The 21,150-nt window shown below is 42.6% G+C and overlaps 2 protein-coding genes across 2 annotated transcripts; both read right to left on the reverse strand.

Moving 5' to 3' along the window:
- Positions 1 to 2,488: 2,488 nt before the first annotated feature.
- On the reverse strand, positions 2,489 to 13,727 carry LOC118283598 (ras-related protein ORAB-1-like). Its single transcript, XM_035605739.2, has 6 exons — positions 13,383 to 13,727; positions 8,762 to 8,834; positions 8,370 to 8,465; positions 5,823 to 5,918; positions 4,391 to 4,522; positions 2,489 to 3,322 (listed from the first exon to the last, which is right to left on the reverse strand). Exons 1-6 carry the CDS (start codon positions 13,394 to 13,396, stop codon positions 3,122 to 3,124), a joined length of 612 nt encoding a protein of 203 aa, XP_035461632.1. The 5' UTR covers positions 13,397 to 13,727; the 3' UTR covers positions 2,489 to 3,121.
- A 4,278-nt stretch (positions 13,728 to 18,005) lies between these two features.
- calhm3 (calcium homeostasis modulator 3) lies at positions 18,006 to 21,070 on the reverse strand. Its single transcript, XM_035606294.1, has 4 exons — positions 20,580 to 21,070; positions 19,761 to 19,888; positions 19,536 to 19,663; positions 18,006 to 18,649 (listed from the first exon to the last, which is right to left on the reverse strand). Exons 1-4 carry the CDS (start codon positions 20,864 to 20,866, stop codon positions 18,200 to 18,202), a joined length of 993 nt encoding a protein of 330 aa, XP_035462187.1. The 5' UTR covers positions 20,867 to 21,070; the 3' UTR covers positions 18,006 to 18,199.
- Positions 21,071 to 21,150: the final 80 nt, after the last annotated feature.

A 21,150-nucleotide genomic window follows, 5' to 3' on the forward strand; every position in this document is an offset into this window, starting at 1 on the left:
TCAATGGGCTAACTTGTTGATTAGTTAAATACTTTAAGAGGAATGTTAAACTTCCTTCTTCATTAATTGCTCTATACTTGCAGTCCTGCAATTATTGTATTAACAGGAAAGGCTTTATTTAGAGTAAACGTGTGCGAGGAGCTATCGGGAGCTATGAGAGGTCTGCTCCTAAGTTTCTTCTTTATAAACAGCAGCATCTCTCTTTGTACACCGGGTCATTAGGATCTGTCATTCACTCACATGGCTTTTCTTACCATAGATATGCAGATGACACCCAACTCATGTGGTCCTTTCCACAATCTGAAACCCAGGTGGCAGTACGAATCTCTGCATGACGGGCTGACATTACTCAGTGGATGTCGACGCACCGCCTGAAGCTCAATCTGGACAAGACCGAGATGCTCTTCCTCCCAGGGAAGCTGTCTCCCACCAACAACCTATCCATCACCATTGAGAACTCTGTGGTGACCCCTACTCAAACTGCAAGGAACCTTAGTGTGACACTGGACGACCAGCTGTCCTTCACTGCAAACATCGCAGGGACGACCTGCTCCTGCAGATTCATCCTCCACAACATCAGGAGGATACGTCCGTTCCTCACAGAGAAGCCAACGCAGGTACAGTATTGGTGCAGGCTCTTGTCATCACACGCCTGGACTATTTCAACTCCCTCCTAGCTGGTCTGCCAACATATGCTATCCGACCTCCACAGCTCATCCAGAATGCAGCGGCCCGGTTGGTCTTCAACCTACCAGCATTCTCCCTCACTACACCGGTGGAGGCTCGAATCTGATTCAAGGCACTTGTACTCACCTACCACGCTGCGAATGGCTGAGGTCCTTCCAACTTCCAGAAAATGGTCAAACCTTACACCCCAGCCCGTCAACTCCGATCTCCCGGCTGGCTACTCCCTCACTACGAGTCTGTCTTTGTTTTATCTTAATAATAGTTTTATTCTACAAAAAAAAAGGTTGCTCTTCGCTTCTAAGTTACAAATAATAATAATTTATAATAATGATACTATCATTCTGCACAAAAAATCATTTAAATTTTTCCACAGTAAAGCTAAGCTGGTCGAAGAGGCTTCTTTGATTCTACAGAAGTATGAAAACCTACCCTGGTGACACATCTATCACAACACACCCCATGCAGCGGCAAGAATCTTTCCCCTTAATTACGCTCACTCGACAGACAGTGCTGTCAGCTGCCCAGTTCACTGGAGGATAGAAGTGAGCTGACTCAGGTTTTCAGGCATCATATCCCCCACTTTTCCATCCTCTTTACCAGAGATGTTGAAGAGCCCCGGACTCTGGTTGTGCAGTCTTAACCTCCCTGAGTTCCAGATGTCGTCTCACACTGGTGATTCTGCCGACAACGCCAAGTTTGTGGTGGCAATTTGGTGAATAAAAGAGTAAAGTCAACTGGTCATTGTCAGTTTAATTCACATCTGCAGAAGGATGCAGAAGGATGCACAAACCATTCAAATACATGAGATACGAGAATGAGCCCAGGGAAAAGATGTATAGTTCTATATCATCTGATCTAGTCCAAACAATGGTGTACACGCCGTCTTTATCTCGAGTTTGAGGAGCCAATGGGAAACTAGTTTTCACACGAAGAAGTGAAAGATAGCTTTGTGTACACACACACGCACACACACATAAACACACACACGCGCGCACACACACCCACACAGTAATTAAGCAGAATACAAACAGTCCACAAATTCCTGTCACACTGCACACAGAAAGGCCCTGGTCAGCTGACAGGTTCAGACCCGAAACCTTCTTGCGGTGAGTCTAACCACTGCAACACTGCTAAGTTTATACTGTAAATCACAGTCCTGCTTATTCTGTTTAGCAAAAACTTTAGCAAACATTTACAGACTATATACATATTTATATTGTCCTGACTGAATGACCATTGCAAATGCAGGATTAACTACTATAATCCCACCAGTCTTTTCCTCAACAGTGGATTTTTCTGGGAGGTCTAATCAGATCCGTGTTTGACTCATATGCTTCCTCTTGCCTGACATTGACTGAGTAATTTGTTTTGTTTCCTGTTGACCTGCTGACTTGTGATAAAGTAGGAACTAGGCCACAGTTCAGCTGTTTCTGAATTGAGGTTCATTAGATGTGTCCAAATGCCGACATCAATGTATGGCCATTGTGTTGTGTTGCGCTGACTTTCAATTACAGCTGTACAACGGAGCATTGTTCTTATCCCTACAACATCACTGGTCCTGGAGTTATCTTCAAACTGAATTCAATTCTTTATTTGGAAAACAAGAGAACATTGTATTTTCTATATGCAATTCCAAACTGAGATTTCAGTCATTTGCAAATAGCCGCACTGGCAGTACATGTCAAATGAATGCTTCATAAATAATTCAATAAGGTTTTCTACACTATCAAGTCCTGCCCTTTCATAGTCTGGTGGTATAGTATGTTAGTTTGAAGTGTAACATGTTGAGCAACAAACTTAGTTGTCTTCAGCCAGATTTAATGCAGAGAAAAAGATTCAGGGCTAATCCAAAAATGTATTTAACACTAAAGAACTAGCAAATCAGATCTTATACAAATACAAATATATACATACTGTTTATGTACATATACTGTTGCACTAGATATTAGATGAACGTGACATACTGCAGTGCAGTGAAGAGGTTGGTGAGAAAAATAACAAAACACCTTCAAATGAGGAAAGACTGACTGACGGACAGTGACACAAACACCAATGTATTCACAGAGGGGATAAGAGAAACAACAGAGGATCTATACGAACAAATTCGATTAGTTTAGCAACCTTTCAGTAGGAGTGCAGAGACAAACACACACACCTCATGAACCTGCTTACAGAGGAGCAAATAAAATGAATTCTCCTTGAGGTCTGAGATGGGGTGAGTGGGTCAGGGCTGGGCCATCAAAAACAGGACACTATGCAAAAACAATGCTTTATTTGTTGTTGGTATTGCGGCTACAGTAAGTACAGTACAAATACAGGTAACTTCATCTTGGTCTCACATACACATGTTGTGATCATGTCTTCCCTGTCCTGTCTGGTTGTGAGGGATTTCCTGTGACACAGGGTGGGGGTGTCAAAGTGGAGGTTGTATCTCTCAGCAGCATCCTCCTGATGAAGGCTTGACAGTAGTGCCGGGGGTCAGCTTCACGTTGGGCTTCTCCCCTCCTCCAGCTGCGGCCCCGGGGCCCATCCTCTTTTTGATTTCAGCAGCCATTGTCATGAAGGCCTGCTCCACATTGGTGGCATTCTTGGCACTGGTTTCCAAAAAGGGGATGCTCAGAGAGTCTGCAAACTCCTGGGGAAAACAGAGCAGGGACAGAGAACAACACATCATTTTTGACTTTGTGCAGAGTAAATGCACAGTAAGTAGTTGAGACAAACCTGTCACGGATGATCTATGCATCAGCTGATGGTTTTTAACTGCGAGTTGATGCATAGATCATCCGTGAGGTCAGTCACAACTTCAGCCAGCAGCAGTAATAGTATCAGCTAAGCTTCCTGACCGCAGTCTGTAGTGTGACAGCTTGTTATTTTAAGCATCAAAATAATGAAACCATAAAATAAAATATGCCACTGAGCGCATAAAGAGATAACATGATAACAGATCACTATATTTTCATTTTGATAGATGTGACCAGAATTTATAGTTTTTATTTTCTAATTTAATAAATAAAAGTGCTCTGAACAACTGAATGTTAAATATCAATCAATAATTGTATTTATCAATTGGAGAGTTAAGAGGTTACATGGTAATAAGAGTCGTCCTTTTTTTAAATCAATAATAATAAAAGCTGCGAGCAGCGATGGGTGGGCCCTCGAGTTGCAGGGCTGCCTCCATGGTGGTCACAGTTAATGCAAGATGGCTGACTTTGAGAAGGGTATTACGGTTACTCAGTGTCAAGAGGCTTTTTGAAGGTCTGCACATTATACATGTACCCTCCAAACTTCATTCATGTAGGTAAAACTATGTTGGGGCTTCAGCATTGAAATTATGTATGGTGCACTATAGAGCCCTTTTCCACACCCACGCAAAAAATTGGGAAAAATTATAATTCCTAACCGCGTGATGGATGTGCAAAGTTAAAAAAAAAATGTAAGCATGTTTCAAGGGCTGGCGGTTGGCAGCGCTGTATGAATGTGTGAATTAGTGAATGTGGCTTGAAAGACTAGAAAAGCGCTATATGAATACAGTCCATTTATATCAACTTCCAGCCAGATGGGATACAGCGCGGAAAAAAATATATAAAATACAAAAAACACTGCTTCAAGAGATGACAAGATATTATTTTATACGTCCAAAAACGGAGATATGTGGGATATACAACAACCTGTGTCAGTGGTAGTAAATACTCATGTGCCCCACCTTTGCTGTTGTGTAATCCACCACTTTCTTTGTCGTCAGGTCACACTTGTTCCCAACCAATAGCTTGTTGACGTTCTCACTGGCGTAGCGATCGATCTCCTGTAGCCACTGTTTGACATTGTTGAAGGATTCCTGAGACAGAAAATATATCCACATTAGCACTGGGCTAAATCTGCTATTAAAGGATCTCAGCAGCCTTGACTGATCAAAATATAAGACAGTATGGATATGTTTTATTTATTGTTATCATTATAATGTCTGACTTCAGGGTAGTAGACAGCAGCTGTTTGTATGCACAAACCACTTGTTTTGTTACTAACAGACAGAAAAGTGAAGCGTCATAATTGTCAAGTCCACTTTCCTGCTTTGGACTTCTAAAGTGAAAGCCCTGTACTGTACTGTACTGTACTGTACAGTATGTCATTTTGTTGAAACCAAGCCCTCAACACTGCATGGTGTAAGGAGGATCCTCACTAGGAATCCAAACCGTTTTCTGATCTTTAAGGACTGTTAATGGTAGAGCATCAATTGACTCTTGACACAGTGACCCAGAGGATACAATGTAATCTATGAGCTACCAAGAGGCCCCATGTATGGAAAATATGCAGAAAACAAAAGGAGAAAAAGGTTGTCAGATTCTAGACTCAATTTTACGCTTCTCATATTTACAAATAATCTCAAACAGAGAGTGTCTCTGGCTCACTTGCCAATCACAACAATCCATCCTCACCAACAAAGTGAGTGACAGACCCCCATCCCTGTCGTTGACACTCACTAATACTACTGATACTGCTTAGTACCTATCTATCAACTCACAACACCAAGCCCAGACGTTCAGCCCTCGGTGCTCGGCATGAGGCTGGACTCACTGGGAACTGTGGTGGAGGGATGTCAACTGAATAAGGTCCACGCCATTGTGGACAATGTGAACCGTCCCCTGCATGACTTCTTGGCAGGCAAAAGCAGCAACTGGCGTGTACGGCTGAACTCGCTGCGCTGAAGGTCAACACTGTTAAGGAAACTAAACAGCCCATTCAGACTGATGGCACAACCAAATACATGATATTGTGTTCTCAGAGGGGTCCAGAGAGACCTCCGCAACATGAGAAACAGTTGTTTCACAAATTTCAAAAAACTCATATCCAAGAATTACACCAATAACCTATTTTGGTTTCAAAATGGCAGTTTTCAGCCAAAGATGACAGGTTTTTACTCTAATTTATATTTACCCTTTCTTATGAGACGACTCACATGGGAGAGAAAACACTTCAGCTTCCGTATTAAGTACCAAGAGCTAAATATGTGTGGGAAGACCGAGACTACGCAGTAAGTTCTAGTGTGAGAATTGTAAGAAGAGCGGAGTCTCCAAGAGGCTCTTGTGGATAATAACTTTGATTTGTAATAGTTATGAAAGTTGTAGTGTTATACTGACCTGGTCTGTGACATCGTACACTACAATGATACCATGAGCACCTCTGTAGTAGCTGGATGTTATTGTACGAAACCTCTCCTGTCCCGCCGTATCCCACTGTCAGAGGGAAAACATGACAACACAATTTATACAGATTTCAGTGGCACATTCAAATGTTACCATCAATACTTTTCACCATATGTCTTGAAATTTGACCAGGCATTTGACAAAACAAGGTAATATTTTCCTTTTCCTCTGTGGGTTTTTCGTTTTAAAGCTTGACCCACTTACTTACCTTGTAAATATAAGAGGCATAGAGACAGGGGTTGAGAGCACATAGATCAAAATGTAGTAGAGACTCTCAGGATAGTGTTTTATTACACTATTTTGGTACAAACAGATCTTCTGAGATTTACTTGCCAAACGGACAATCTACCAGCATTTGGCACTTGGTGGGTGTTAATTTAATGCATTTTAACATTTCAGATTAGCTGTGTCACAAGTTAATTACCTTACATTACAGTACATCTCTCTCTTGGAAAAAGTCAATCACAAACACAATGAGACTACTGTCCATACCTAACGAAGCTAGGCAGAACACTAGAGGTGACAGACCATGTGCAGTCAGAGCCCGAGAGTGTAGAGCTGCAACAGTTAATTCATCAAACGATTAGTAATCGACTACTCAATTAATTCTCTGATTTCAGCTTCTTAAATGTGAATGTTGCTGGTTTCTTTGCTCCTTAATGACAGTAAACTAAAAATCTTTGGTGTGTAGACAAAACAAACCATCATCTTGGGGTTTGGGAAACACGATTGACATTTTGCACCATTTTATGGACCAAACAACTAATCGATTAATAGAGAAAATAATCGACAGATTAATGATCTGTCATGATAAATACGTTATCGACTCATCGTACAATACATGAACATGAACATGATCATTCTGACTGACCTCAATAATTCCTTGAAATTCTTTTTTCCCCTCAAATGAAAAAAATCTTCAGATTTATTGATGATGAAAATAATTGTTAGTTGCAGCCCAACTATTTGTTGGGCTGCAATAATAATTATAAGTTTCATTTATAGAGCACTTTTCATTGCTAAAAGCAATCTCAAAAGCTGCGTTGCCATTAGCAGAAGGGGGAATATACCAATAACACAATAACATGTGAGAACTCCCTGGGTAAATAGTAGGGCCTCATGCTTACGGCCACAGCTCGATGTCCCTACAGCACAGCTGCTCTCAGACTCATTCACAAACAGACAGCCCTCCTCCTCTTCTCTTACTGCCCACTGTCCTGTCCGCCCGCACCACATTGAGTCTACAGAGTTACAGAGTTAGTGTGTTCAGCCATGTTTCTAAACTGAATTCTGTTGTGATTAGTATTCCCGAGTTAGATTTATTCATTTTCTAGTTTTAGAAGCCTTGTTTTATTTGTGTGTCTTTGCAGACTGATTCTAAGCTGAGTTCTGTTGTGATTACCACTCCTGAATTAAATTCATTTCCAGTTTCATTAGCCTTATTTTCTGGTGCATTTAACTACTGGGATATCTTACCTCTCGGACTGCTAGTATTAGCTGAGTATATCTAGTTTCTGAAATGGGAATTCCCTGATTTACTGTGCTCTGCCTGTTGATTTAGGTTTAACATTATGTCTTTGTTGACTTCATCTAAGTAAAGTTTGTTGTGGCTTTAGATCCATTTGAGAAGATGTTATCTTTACTGACTGAGGTGGAAAACTGTTGTTGTTTTTCAGTGGTCAGTGGTATTCGTCAGAATCTCATGATTATTGTGGGCGTGGCCACCTCGGCCTTATCATATGAAGACGAACTCAGATTAAGACGTGGAGTCTTTATCAGGAGTCCTTAGTGGGACAACGAGTGGGACTAAGTATCTCTTCGTCATTTCTTCGACCACGTACCCGTGCACAACAGCACCGTAATCTTTCCATCATATCTACCCCTCCGGCTCCACACAGACCCAACACCTTGCTACAGGAGGTCTGTGGAGCTGCCAGTCTGCTACTGGCAAGGCAGAGTTCGTCTCTGGTTACGCATCCTACCGGTCCCTGGACTTCCTTGCTCTCACTGACACCTGGATAACTCCTGACACCTCCCCCCCTGCTGCCCTCTCCTCAGCCTACTCCTTCTTCCACACACTTTGACCTGGCAGGGGGGGGGCACTGGTTTGCTTCTTTCTCCTGAATGGAAATTCTCTCTTTACCCGCTTCCGCACTTCATCCTTCGAACTTCCCTGTCCTCTAACCTCTCGGAGGGCTCGACCCACCCAGGGAGTCCGTGGTTTTCTGACTGCCGCACAGAGCCTCCCTGCGAGCAGCTGAAAGACAATGGCGCAAATCAGGTGCCCCGAGGATCTTTTTGACGACAAATCTCTTCTGTCCTCTTTCTCTGTTGCTAAAAGCTCCAACGTTCAGTCTGCATTCTCCAACCCCATTTTCTCTACCCTCATCGAAGGAAGGAAAAATGTTTTCTTGTCCTGGGAAACTGTAAGTCAGAGTAAACCAAGGTCACTGAGTAACTGAAATGCATTATGTTACTTACAATCTGAAGTTTAATCGTCTTTCCATCCAATTCTATGGTTCGTATTTTGAAGTCCACACCAATAGTGCTAATGTAACTTTCTGTGTATGTGTCATCCTGCAGGGAGATACAGAGTCAGTCAGACAGATCACATATCCTGTTAAATTCCTGCTTCTCTATACATATAAAGAGAACCATTAGTCAATAATTTAAATTTAATTTTGGCACAATACATTTTGAAGCATATTGGACTGTGAATAAGTTACAGACACATTTAACGAGTTAATAAAGAACACAGTTAAATTAGTTAAGAGACATAGTTCCAATAGTACCCCAAAACACCCACAGACTCCAGTTCAAAAGGACAATTGAATTAATTTAACATAGTGTATGCAGAATTTTGGGAAACTTACGGCAAATCGGAGAAGAAGGCAAGACTTTCCGACACCAGAGTCTCCAATCAAGAGCAGCTTGAATAAGTAGTCACTGTGAGATATGGGTAAAATAAGGTTAAAGGACATTCAGAAATGGTTTACCAAGTAAGTTACATAGTACACATTGAAATAAATGTCTGAGTACCCTTGGAATGATCCTGTGAGGTTTTGTAGCTGCACCTTGTTTCCTGACAGGGCAAAGCAGCCCCCAAATGTGTCTCTTTTTTATATATATATTTATTTACATAAAATAACAGCCGAGGCAAACAAACATCGGCAGGACCAGGAGAATTCCTTACATCGTGGTGGTCCGTTAAAACATCCATTTTGGATTTTCCTTCCTGGGGAGGCATGCAGAGCATTAGTTTCTGCTTCAGCTGTGCACGTTCCATGAATGTCATGCTATTTCAGCAAGCAGGCCTCAGGACGTGTTCTCTCTGCGTACCTGTACTTCAGCTCAGCTCTGCATGAGAGTGTAATAACCCTGAGAAAGAAACTAAGTGCAAATCAACTGGTGTGGCAAAATAACAAAAACAACACTTTTCATACAATTTCAAGGACTTCTCCTGCATGTTGTGACCGCGAGGAGTGAAACCCTGAACAAAGACATGCACTTCTTCAGTTGTAGTACTCCTAATAGATCCAATCACGAGTGGACCGTCCTAAGTTCATCAGTTCATCAGCCACTGTGGGTGGCTGTGGCGTGGGAGATAGAGAGGTCGTCCACAAACCGAAAGGTCGGTGGTTCGATCATCACCTTATCCTCACTCTTTTCAGCATGCTGAAATGTCCATGGGCAAGACACTTGTCAAATTGCCTCTGACGACTCTTTCTGCAGTGTATGAATGTGACAGAAATAGCACAGTAAACAGCGCTGTATGAATTTGTGCGTGAATGTAACTTGTACCAAGTGGTCCATAGAAAAGAGCAATATAAACACAGTCCATTTACCATTTACAGCAGCCAGCAGGAATTGATCGAAGCAGTAGTGCAGTATTGCGACGTTCGCGAACCTATCTGATTCTATTCAACGGCCATTTAAGAAGAACCAAGGGATCCGAGTTGTGCTTGCGAGCTGTTCTTTTTATTTTGCTATCATGCTTTGCCCATTTCTCGTCTATCCTAATCCACCCACTCCCACTGACATGAGCAGAGAAAACCAGTCATTAGGGGCATCAGGGCACAACACACTTTCAGTATCCTCCTGCTCCACGTCAAGAGAGAGAGGGATCCACTCGGTCATCAGATCTTTATAAACATCCAACAGAATGTTAACATGCAGAATTCTGCAGATACATTTTAAATGTACACAGAAACACACCAACAAAAGCATGTAGAGCAAAATTAGGCAGATACCCAATGAAAATGAACATTCAAAAGAAGAAGAAAGAAGTCCCCCAAGACACCCTCCACTCCAAAGCCCTGCAAACTCAAAAAAGAGTTGGTCCTGAGGCCAACTGCCCCCTGGTAACGAGCCTCACAACAACTCTGCTCTCCAAACACCAATCAGAGTCATAAATCATAATACAATGTAAAGGAACTAGAGTTGGTCACTGTTCGACAGAAACAAACACGGGCACATCTCTGGACAAGATGGATTTTTGTGTCTAAAACGCAGTCGCAGCCACTTCCTCGTGTCTGCTACAGATGTCTCTCGTTTATTCTGACCTGCTTTCTGACACGCCAAGGCAGAGACGTCACGGCGGAAAAAGCTCATAGCACAATTAAATGTGGATTGTTAAATATTATGTCATGCTAATGAATGATCTGATAACTGATCATCACATTGATATCTTGCTCAATGTTTTGCTGTGGGAGTAAAAATATTTTTGGTTTGTTATGAGACTATGGCGCAAAAAAATTAGACCATGGCGGGCCGTCACAGTCTAGTTAATGTATGGGAAACGCTGCTTCATATATATAATACATTTTAATGCAGACCAATAACATGTTTTGGGTGGGTTCATACAGACTTTTGAATGTTATTTTGACGACCTCAGAGCAGACAGAGCCTCGCCCACGCTTATGATCTCTGGCGCCCCCCTGTGGGGAGCACGGGCCCCAGGCCCCAGGTTGGGAATCACTGGCCTAGATGGTGTGAAAAACTGTGATTCAGATCGGGGAATGTGATTCTATCTCATAAGATCGTCATACAATCTTTTGGAAAGATCGCCCACCCCTGTGCAAAGGACTGGCCATGACCGACACAGAGACACAGATCTCTCCTCAGGATTGGGAATAGCGAAGATTCCTCATAGACAAATGCATTTATTTCTTCAATAGTGTTAGCAGCACCAATACAGTCAGAGCGTATCGATACTACGGTATATCATAATTAAGCCCAGGGACCTGTTCACTACCAGGTTGTCGGTACCCATCCCTAATGAAGTCATTGTACTTGGCCTTTTACACTTTTACATACCTTTTTCAGTGAAACATTATCTGACCATACAGTTACTTCGGCCTCCAGCTCAACTGTAAGGAACCTTGGAGCTATTTTTGACCTTTGACTCACACATAAGACAAGTCTCTAGCACAGCCTTTTTTCCACCTGCCGATATTCTAAATTTTTTTAAAACATACCATCTCAAAAGGATGTTGAAAAACTAGTCCATGCGTTCGTTACTTCCAGATTGGACTACTGCAATGTATATTTGCTAGGATGTCCCAATGAGTTAGAAAATGCTGCAAAATCTGCTCCTCAGATCCAATGCCCTTGATTCTTTAAGATATGATTGAGCTCAATCATATCTTAATCATATCTTTAGATATGATTGAGCTCAATCATATCTTAAGGAATTCATATTTCATCCGAATCGATCACTTGTCTCTGTAAACTCAGGACTACTTGTGGGTTTAGAGTGTGAAAGAGTAGAACGGGAGGCAGAGCCTTCGGCCACCAGGCTCCTCTCCTCTGGAACCAGGGAGGCAGACTCATCATGCCCTCAGCATCTCTCTCTCTCTCTAACCTACCCTCATTGGACTGATGGAGGGCAGCTGCCACCACAGATATAATCCTGCTCCGAGAACAATCTATCCCTCTCCTTCTCACTACAATTAAAATACAATAATATGAAAGCATGGTCCCACAAAGTCAGAGTTGTCTATTTATTTAAAACAGTTTTAATCTATACAAAGGAAAGGATACAGTGAGGTCGTTTTTTAGTATTATACCTGTTAGAACTGACCAAATATATTAGTTTATGTTCTCCTGTCAAAGTTGCAAGTTTTAAGATTTTAGCTTTTTTTTTAAAAATTGATTTTGTATTACCAATTTTAAGCATGTATTTATAATTGACCAAATGATTTAGTTGTCCATTAAGTTAGTGTATCCTGTAACACTTGAAGCTTCTGACTGGTCAAAATTAAGAGCTCAGTTCATTATATATATATACCCATTTTATTTATTTGAAATACAGTTGTATCATGTCATGTTCAACTTCTGACAAAAAAAAAAAAATTAAACCAAAATGAACCATATGATATCTTCACATCTCTCTTGGGGCTGAAGAGAAGCCTTTAAGCTAGACAGAAAGTGATGTGATTTGTATTGTGATATACATCCATACTGACCAATAAGATGTGTTTCCATACCACGAGGCCTAAGGTTCAGATGCCTCCCTTTGTTCTGACACTGACATACTCTGAGTAGATCTGTGTTCACCAGGAGGGGAAGCATTAACACAAGATGACACACTCTTCAGAGGGGAGCTCTGACGGCAGGAAGTGGGGAAAACAACATGATTTCACATTGGTGCTATGGAACAACTGGCCAAACTGAATGTGTGACAGCCCATGAACACGTCTCTGGATGGAGAAGTGGAGGCTTTGTCCTGAGGCATGTGACCTGCACATGACACCGCCTGACGAACACTGAGCCCCGATCAGAAGTCCAGTACCTGGACATCCTCATCCTCCTCATCCTCATCATCATCCTTATCCTCCTCATCATCATCCTCATCATCCTCATCATCATCCTCATCATCATCCTCCTCATCCTCATCATCATCCTCCTCATCATCATCCTCATCTTCATCCTCACCCTCCTCCTCATCATCATCCTCCTCATTCTTATCTTCATCCTCATCCTCCTCATCCTCATCCTCCTCATCATCATCCTCATCCTCATCTTCATCCTCCTCATCATCATCATCCTAATCCTCCTCATCATCCTCCTCATCTTCATCCTCCTCATCATCATCATCCTCATCCTCCTCATCATCTTCATCTTCATCCTCCTCATCATCATCATCCTCATCCTCCTCATCATCATCATCCTCCTCATCATCCTCATCATCATCATCTCAACAACAACAACAACAACGACGACAACAGCTGCTACAGTGACTTAAGTCAGATCAGTGACTGCATGTGATGGCGGCACCGTGAGCCTGGAGTCGGAGGAACAGCTGATGACACGACCTGGTGGTCGTCCAGGTGACCACAGCTGGAGAACCATGTCACAACACGGAGCAGCTGACGTGAAGTCATCTCTGAACGCTGGCTAACGCGATAGCGCAGACACCGCCGAGCTGACCACAGCTCCGATGTGCGACATGTGGTAACGTGGTAACGCCCCGTCGTTCATCGTGATACTCACTATTCTGGATTCATGGTGGACTCGATTCCCGGTGTGGCCCTTGCGTGAAACGTCTCCGGTCGGATCTACAGCGCTGCTCGGCGACGCCGCTGCGACCGGCTCGCTCCTCGGTCACAAACCAAAATGGCTGCAGCTCCGAACAGGACGCGGCTCACATGAGCGCGCTGGTCGGTGGAGAGAGGAGCGCAGAGGAGCCGTGTCCGCGACCTGGAGGGGACCGGGACCGAACGACGATACGCGGGGCGGTGTGTGTGTGTGTGTCGGTTGTTCACGTTACTGCCGCAGCATCCTCCCGGCTCTGACAGGGATGACGTCATGTAGTGAAACGTGGCACCACGGGACACACAACACACACACACACACACACACAGCACACACACACACACAACACACACACACACACAGCCTACATGCACGACAAGCCTACATGATCATTTTCGGACTGATTCTTCAGTAAACCCCACTCCCTCGTGGCCCCTATGGCCCTCATGGCCCCTGTGGGCCCCTGTGGCCCTCATGGCCCTCATGGCCCCTGTGGGCCCCTGTGGCCTTCGTGGCTCTGTTACAGCTCTGCCTCTGCAGCGAGTCTTCTTTTCCTCTGGGGGCGCCAGAACTGGAGAGGTTGATTGTTGTGTATGCTTTTCCCCCCGCAAAGTGCGTCCTCACGTGGCGACAATAGACTATTGTCAACAAGTCCTAACAACATTATCAACAAAAACAGAGTCCCGGCTCCGCCTTCACTGCTCCTATTCGGTCTCTTAGTTCTGTGTGTGTGTGTGTGTGCGCGTGTGTGTGTGTGTGTGTGCGTGAGAGAGAGTAAACAGAGATGGTTAAGTTTCTTCTTGTACTTTGTTTAGATCTAGTTGTTGATTTACCTTCTCTGATCGTTTTGCCTCAGAAACTCCTGCTTAAACCTGGAACTCAGTCACCAACCATTGCCGCACTCTCGCTGCCTTGCTCCTGCTCCTCCACCTGCTCAGCCTCCCCCCCTCCAACCCCCCCTCTCCCCTGAAAGACTATTAGATCTGTTTAAACGTTCAGTGAGTCTGGTCATCTGCATTTTGGGTCCTAATTCTAGCTCAGCCCTGAACTCTGTAGAGAAACCGGCCCTGAACTGTCAGTCACGAGCTGACAACATGATGAACTCTGTCTGGTGTCATGACGTGAGGAAGTCACCAACGCATGAACCTTTTTAATCACCATCCAACATTGTAGCTCTGTGTTTGAGTTGCCGCTGCAACATGAGTCGAAAAAGGATTAGTTATTCGTAAGAGTTTTTTTTTCTCTCCACAGTCTCAGAGAATTGCTCATTGTGGAACTGCGTTTCCCTGTAATATTGTGAGGTCACGACCTCACTCTGTAAAGTGCCTTGAGACGATGTATGTTATGATTTGGGGCAATACAAATAAAATTGTCAAAGCGAGCTTTTCTGGATTCTCACCTTGGTAGACTGCAACCATTGGGTCTCAGTGAAGAGTGTTTTCTTATAAATGACTAACAATAGACTCTGCTCTGTGTATCGTGATGGCTGATGCCTGAATGTGTGAAACTTGGCATTTATCTCTATTGTTTTGTATTGTGCTGTATGATAATGTAGTTGAAGGTTCTGAATGCTTCTTATCGTCTCTGTGGACACTATCGATGTCTGTTTTCCCACAGGCCAAGCTGGTGTCCAGCAGCAGTCAGGTTAATCACGTGGTGTCTGTTGGTCTTATGTATTGGTGCATGCGTTTGAAGAGAAGGTCTCTGACCGAGCGCTTGCACATTGAATTTGTACAGATTTGAGTGTGCAGATCTGTCTCTCTGAAAACTGCTGCTATTCTGGCTGAAAAACAGGGAGACAACTTTGACAAGAGAGGAGAACGACACATTGAGCTAAAAGAGGCCAATATATCCTGCACAGTGCTGAGAGGAACTATGAGCACCACCATACATTTACATTTGGTACATTATTAATTCCAAACAATTTCTTTGTTTAAAGTGAAGTAAATAAAAAGAAGTCGAAAACAAAGTGTATGCATGTAAAGTTTGTTTGTCCATTTGCATGTTTCAAGCTTTGTGGGTGAGTTCCATGGCAACAGCCTGTATGAAAAACCAGCCAACCCATACGTAGTCAAATGATCTTCACATCATGCTCTGGCCCTGCCAGGAACTTTTTCATCAAAGACTAGGGTGACGCCAACTAACTACTGTCCGTGAGGTTCTTCCCTTACATACTGTATGTACATGTTACCAGTAACACACACATCCACACATGCTTAATGGTGCAAAATGTGTGAGGCTGTCTATTGTTGTTCCAGTTTCTGGTCTCTGGAGCATCATTGTAGTAAATGTGGTCACTCCGAACACTGTCTCAGTTTGAAGCATCACATGTGACTGTGCTGCCGGAGTCATTTGACCTCACAGCTGTAAAGAAGAGGATTTGAACAAAGAGGCTTAGGGATAGACACTTTGTGAGACATTTGTGTAGCTCTTCTTATATACATGTAAGAAGATAATGCCTATTACATAATACATGTAAAAATAGTTATTCCTGTAACTTAATGTTCAGGGGCCTTTACTACAAAGCAGGATTAGCAGTTATCGAGGTAACATCAGGTTTAACTCTGTTTTTTTTTTCAGTCCTACAAATGTGTTTCACCTCTCACTGTGGTAATTTATGGTGAGTCTAACTGTTGACCAATCAGATCTCTGGAAAACCAGAGTCATCATTCTACAGGATCCCATCAGAGACAAAGAAGGTGACAAATAATAAAGAGCAGCAGATATTTATAGACTTCTTCATGCGTCATCTCTGTTTTTTAAAACTGAGCTTCTAATAAATGGAGGGGGAGTTTATTGACCCATAAGTGAAGATAATGGAACAGTTGGTTGCAGATTCAGCAGTGAAAATGCTGGATTTTTTTAATGTTTAAGATATATTCAGTGTATGAGCATTTAGATTTTTTTTTAATCTATGCTGACATCAATAAACACGGTGATCACATTTTGTTACAGAAAGAATAACATGAAAAATGAGGTGAATACACACACTCACAAAACTCAAAACAATATGCTTGTTATAAACGAGGCAGCCAGATAATGGCAACTGTAAATATACCCAAAATAAACTACACAGAACAGTACAAGTAGGCGGCCATGAGTTAGCAGCTCAAAACAAACAAAATAAATGACACAAAACAATGTAACCGAACAGCCACGTTTGCAGCTCAACAAAAAAACTGAAATGAAATGAATGAATGAAATGACGATGGTCCAGCACGTGGATCACTCATTAGACACAATGTAGTGGTAATAAACCACACAAACACATATGCAGCATGATAACTGTGGTCAACCTAACACCCTCCCAAATGTCCACGTTGTGGGAGGAATAAAGGATTTTATTATTTTACCATCAGCGATCACCGATGGGGGGTCATTCAGGAGGGAAATTCTAAAAGCGAAAAGGCTTAATGTCACTCAGTGTGCCAAAGCAGCAATCAATCATCACCAAATTTATCTTGGACATGTCTAGCGATAGATAGGGTTAACAATGCAGAAACTGCTCCTCCCAGCGACAATTGCGTGAGTCGGGGAAACCGGATAGATCTTCATTCTGCTACAAGAGCAATACTTTTTACTGTTCAATGCAAAACACCCGAAAAAAAAGAGCTGAAAATGTGCCCAGGACTTTGTGTAGGGACTGTGCTGTACAAAGTTAAAAGATTCTGGGAAAACTTTAGATTATACCTCGTAAATACAAAATTACTCTGAAGTTAGTGTGTGATGTATCATACTAATGGTATATATAAATATATATATATATAAGTTCTTATATGTAAGTACTGAAGAAAAAGGATTTTCTTTATAATTGATGCTATGGTTATTGTTTAAGTACTGGGTACCTATCCTTCTATGGTAACACTTCAGATTACAGCCCTTATCGAGTGAGTAACATCCATGGTGGGTTGATTCTATCCAGCCATGGCTACGAGGCCATGAATGAGGATCCATTATAGAAGTTTAATACCAAGGCCGACAGTATCCATGACAAGACCTTTACCTTGGTTCTGAAGTAAATGAACTGATGTTATTCCAAGTGTCCTGTCCAAAGAGAACAAACAGTAGAACAATGTAGTTCACATTACTTTGTGACGATGTGTTAGAGATGTGTATTCTGACCAATTTATGCCACCAGTTATAAATATTTTTCAGGAGAAAAATTCTCCAACAGGAGAAGAGGAATGCAAAACAGGACTCACTGTGGTTAAAGGACACATATTATGCTCATATTCACGTTCATACTACTTAGTGTGTTTTACCACTTGAAAAGGTTTACATGCTCTTATGTTCAGAAAAGACATCAGTGTTCTCATACTGCCCATTCCTATAGCTCCTCTTTTCACCCTCTGTCTAAAACGTCTGGATTTATTTTAGCCCCGCCTCCAGATAAACCCCAGTCTGCTCTGATTGGCCAGCTGGCCCAGTCTGTTGTGATTGGTCAACCGATTTCAAAACATGTAGGAAATGTCACGCTCCTTCACCAGAGAAGTGGAGATTCTCAGATTGCAGGCGGGGTTAGCTCAAAAGAGTCCAACTGTGAAATCACAGTGGGAGATAAATCTGAACCAGTTGTTCAGAGCCAGGCTGTAGGGTTTAGCCAGCTCACACTAAAAAAACACAGGGTTTTTATCACAGTCTGTGGACCGACAGGCTCCACAGATACACACATTAATCTGATTAATGTGCAAACACACTGAAAAAGTGATTCTTGCATAATATGTCACCTTTAATTACCGTGAATGACACATAGAGTTTGGGATCCTGGTCGTGTCCTATACATCAGAGTATAACGTTTTCCCTTTATGGTCCTCCCAGGTAACACACGTCCTGGGTCTGTGGCCGATCCTCGTCACATCAAGTTCAGGTTTACTGAAGTACCACTTGTTGAGCAGCTGGTCCACCTGCTCCTGCTTTGTTATCCCATGAAGTCTCTCCGCCTCTCCATCCTGCCAGTCCTCTTGGTAGTGGCTAATGAAGGGTGGGTGGGGAAGATGGAGTACAGTGTCCTCCCTCATGTCCTCAAAGAACTGTACCACACATTTCTGGGCAAAGTCACGTGCATGTAGGACACAGGTTTCGTCAAAGAGCTTCTGCTCCACGTCAAGGTAGTTGCTCCAGTAACGGATCTGCAGGAAGCTGGCATGTTCATCGAAACACGGCTTGATAAGGCGCCCCAGTGCTCCCAGTACAATCAGGAATAGAAGGATGGACCAGCCCACTGCCTAGAGAGGGTAAGAACATTTAGCTACACAAAGGCAACAAAAGCTTGAAGTCATGTGAAGCAGTGACAAAGGGCCACCACTCACTGGCTCCAATTGCACCTGATACTCCCACATAAGGTGTGTGTGTGTGTGTGTGTGTGTGTGTGCGTGTCTGTGTGTCTGTCTATCTGTCTGTCTGTCTGTCTGTGTCTGTGTGTAAACAAAAGCCTGTTGAGCTTGATGATAGGTCTTTTACAATGACCTTTATTTATTTGTGGCCACCACCACAATATTAACACTGATATCACAAAGTCATATCTTCTGGTGCTGCGCTCTCCTCTCTATTGCTCCCTCTCACAATGACACTGACAACATTGGACTGGCTTCAAACATAATCTGGTCTTTGCGACCAGAAAGGATGTATGTGCATTTGATGTGGGTTCTAAGCGACACTTGTGATTGGTTCTCTCCAGACAGATGTTATTACCAGGTCTGAAAGGGCCAAAGACAAAGAAGCCAAAAGGAAAAGTTCTGAAATATGCAACTCATTTACCATTTTAGGATTTTCTTATCATCTTAACAGCTGTTGACACAATTAGTTCAGGCTGCTAATGGTTTCACTACCACAGGCATTGCACTCTACTTTAAAGGGCTTGAAGCAAAAATATTCAAAAATGTTTGAACTTTAAAAAGAAACGAATATTAGCTTACAGCAAATGTATCAGTATCTGACGTCCACTTAGAAACATTCTCCTTTACAGAGTATGTTCACCCGAGAGCAGAGACAAACTGGTCTTTATAAACTAAACAGCAAATACTTAAGCTCTTGTAAATGATACATTATTGTATAATCCTCATTCATTCATATTCATGAATAATGTCAGGGCATCCGTCTGAAAGGACTTACTTGTGAATAGCAGCGAACATATCGAGACACTGCTTTGCGGAAGGAGCTGTTCTTGAAGATAACATCCTCCTTACAGGCCACTTTGGACATGATTTTGATCACATTCAAGTCTGTATTGTTGGGCAAACCTGAGGGACCACGATCATCATACAGACCAAAGATGTATCTGTGTACTACAGTATTGATTGTTGACACTTATTAGATACAGTATGTTTTGACAGTTACCTGAGAAGAGTGCAGGGTCTACACTCGCACTGAAAGCACAGATGAAGATTTTTCCATCGAGCAAAGTGACCAGGATCCACACCAGCGGGGCCAGAAGGGCCCTCTGCATCATGGCTGAGAACAGGTACCTGCAGGGAAACATGTTTTCAACAGCTTTACCCTCAAATATCTTAATAGTGTGGGATCGATTTATGTGCTAAATCATAAATAATACAAATATATATATATGTTTATGAAGCAAAGTAGCATAATATAAGCAGCATACATTTTGCTAAATTGTGTAATTGGCCTTAAACTGGAGATTTCAGCAGTTACACCATGTTTTACACACATGAAGCTGAGCTTGAGGATATTTTGTGTCATAATTGAAGGGGAAAGAGAGGGCAGGAATATGACTGTCTTTTTAGAAATAAATGTATATTGTCATTTCCAGAGTAGTTATAGTTTGATATGAGATATATTTACTTAATTTCCACTCTCCTCACTGAGCTGCGGTGTAATATCTCAATGATATTTGTGTCTAGCAATAATTGATGCCGAAATCGTACAGAAACAAAATGGCTGGATAATGACGACAGTATTTCAAGTTGATGACCGTCTATGAAGTCATGTGCCATAAAACCTCATCAGTGCCTTGCACGACTGGATTATGTATCTATGTGATTCCACCTGGTTCTTTAAAATCTTCATCTTGGCTGACCTGAAGTCCAGTCTGCTTTGCCTAGTGTCAAAGATTGTGAGTGCTGCAATCAACTGCTCTCAGTAACTGTCCAGAAAGGTCTGTTTCAGTAAATTAAAGAAGTAGAAAACTCGACTCACTTCACCACAGCAGGATTTTTGGATCTGTTCCCAATTGGTCTCATCCACTCGTCCATCATGATGCCTGTATGTCTGTTGACCAGGACCCCCAGGAAGAACAATATGATGGGTGGGATGAACATCACTCCCAGAGAGTAGAGTTTGTTGTACTCAGGAAGGCACGGGCAGTTAAAGTCAAAGCTGGTGTAGAGCTTGACACTGACTAAAGCCAGGATGATACAGATCCCATTGGAGATGGACTCAGAGTTAGACTGAAAGTACTGCAGGACCAACTTCAGACGCTCCATAGCTGAAATATACTGGAGTCATGTTGAGGGAAGATGCAGAAACAGATGTGAAAACAGAAATCTATAGATCATGGCTGAGTTACTTTAAATTCTAAACATTTAACCCTACCTAGCAATATGAGCCAGTCTTTCTGAAAAAAGTTTTGAATTTCAATTTTGCCGTTTTTTGCAGCCTGAGCGTTTGAGGGAAGAGAGAGAGCCGCTCTGGAGTGACTCCTGACTGAGAAAACATCAATGTACCTGAGCAGGCGACTGAGCAGGTGACAGCAGCGGGCCACACCCTG

This window comes from Scophthalmus maximus, chromosome 10 (genome assembly GCF_022379125.1).
Source record: "Scophthalmus maximus strain ysfricsl-2021 chromosome 10, ASM2237912v1, whole genome shotgun sequence".
Classification (NCBI taxonomy): domain Eukaryota; kingdom Metazoa; phylum Chordata; class Actinopteri; order Pleuronectiformes; family Scophthalmidae; genus Scophthalmus; species Scophthalmus maximus.

Excerpts from the sequence above, each read along its gene's own strand:
- LOC118283598 (XM_035605739.2), bottom strand. Across the intron at positions 4,523-5,822 it reads TGTACGATGTCACAGACCAG|GAATCCTTCAACAATGTCAA; the intron begins GTCAGTATAACA and ends TTTCTGTCTCAG. Across the intron at positions 3,323-4,390 it reads TGGATTACACAACAGCAAAG|GAGTTTGCAGACTCTCTGAG; the intron begins GTGGGGCACATG and ends TGTTTTCCCCAG.
- calhm3 (XM_035606294.1), bottom strand. The coding sequence starts at position 20,866 with ATGGAGCGTCTGAAGTTGGTCCTGCAGTACTTTCAGTCTAACTCTGAG. Across the intron at positions 19,889-20,579 it reads AAAAATCCTGCTGTGGTGAA|GTACCTGTTCTCAGCCATGA; the intron begins GTGAGTCGAGTT and ends GTTTCCCTGCAG. Across the intron at positions 19,664-19,760 it reads AGACCCTGCACTCTTCTCAG|GTTTGCCCAACAATACAGAC; the intron begins GTAACTGTCAAA and ends GTGGTCCCTCAG.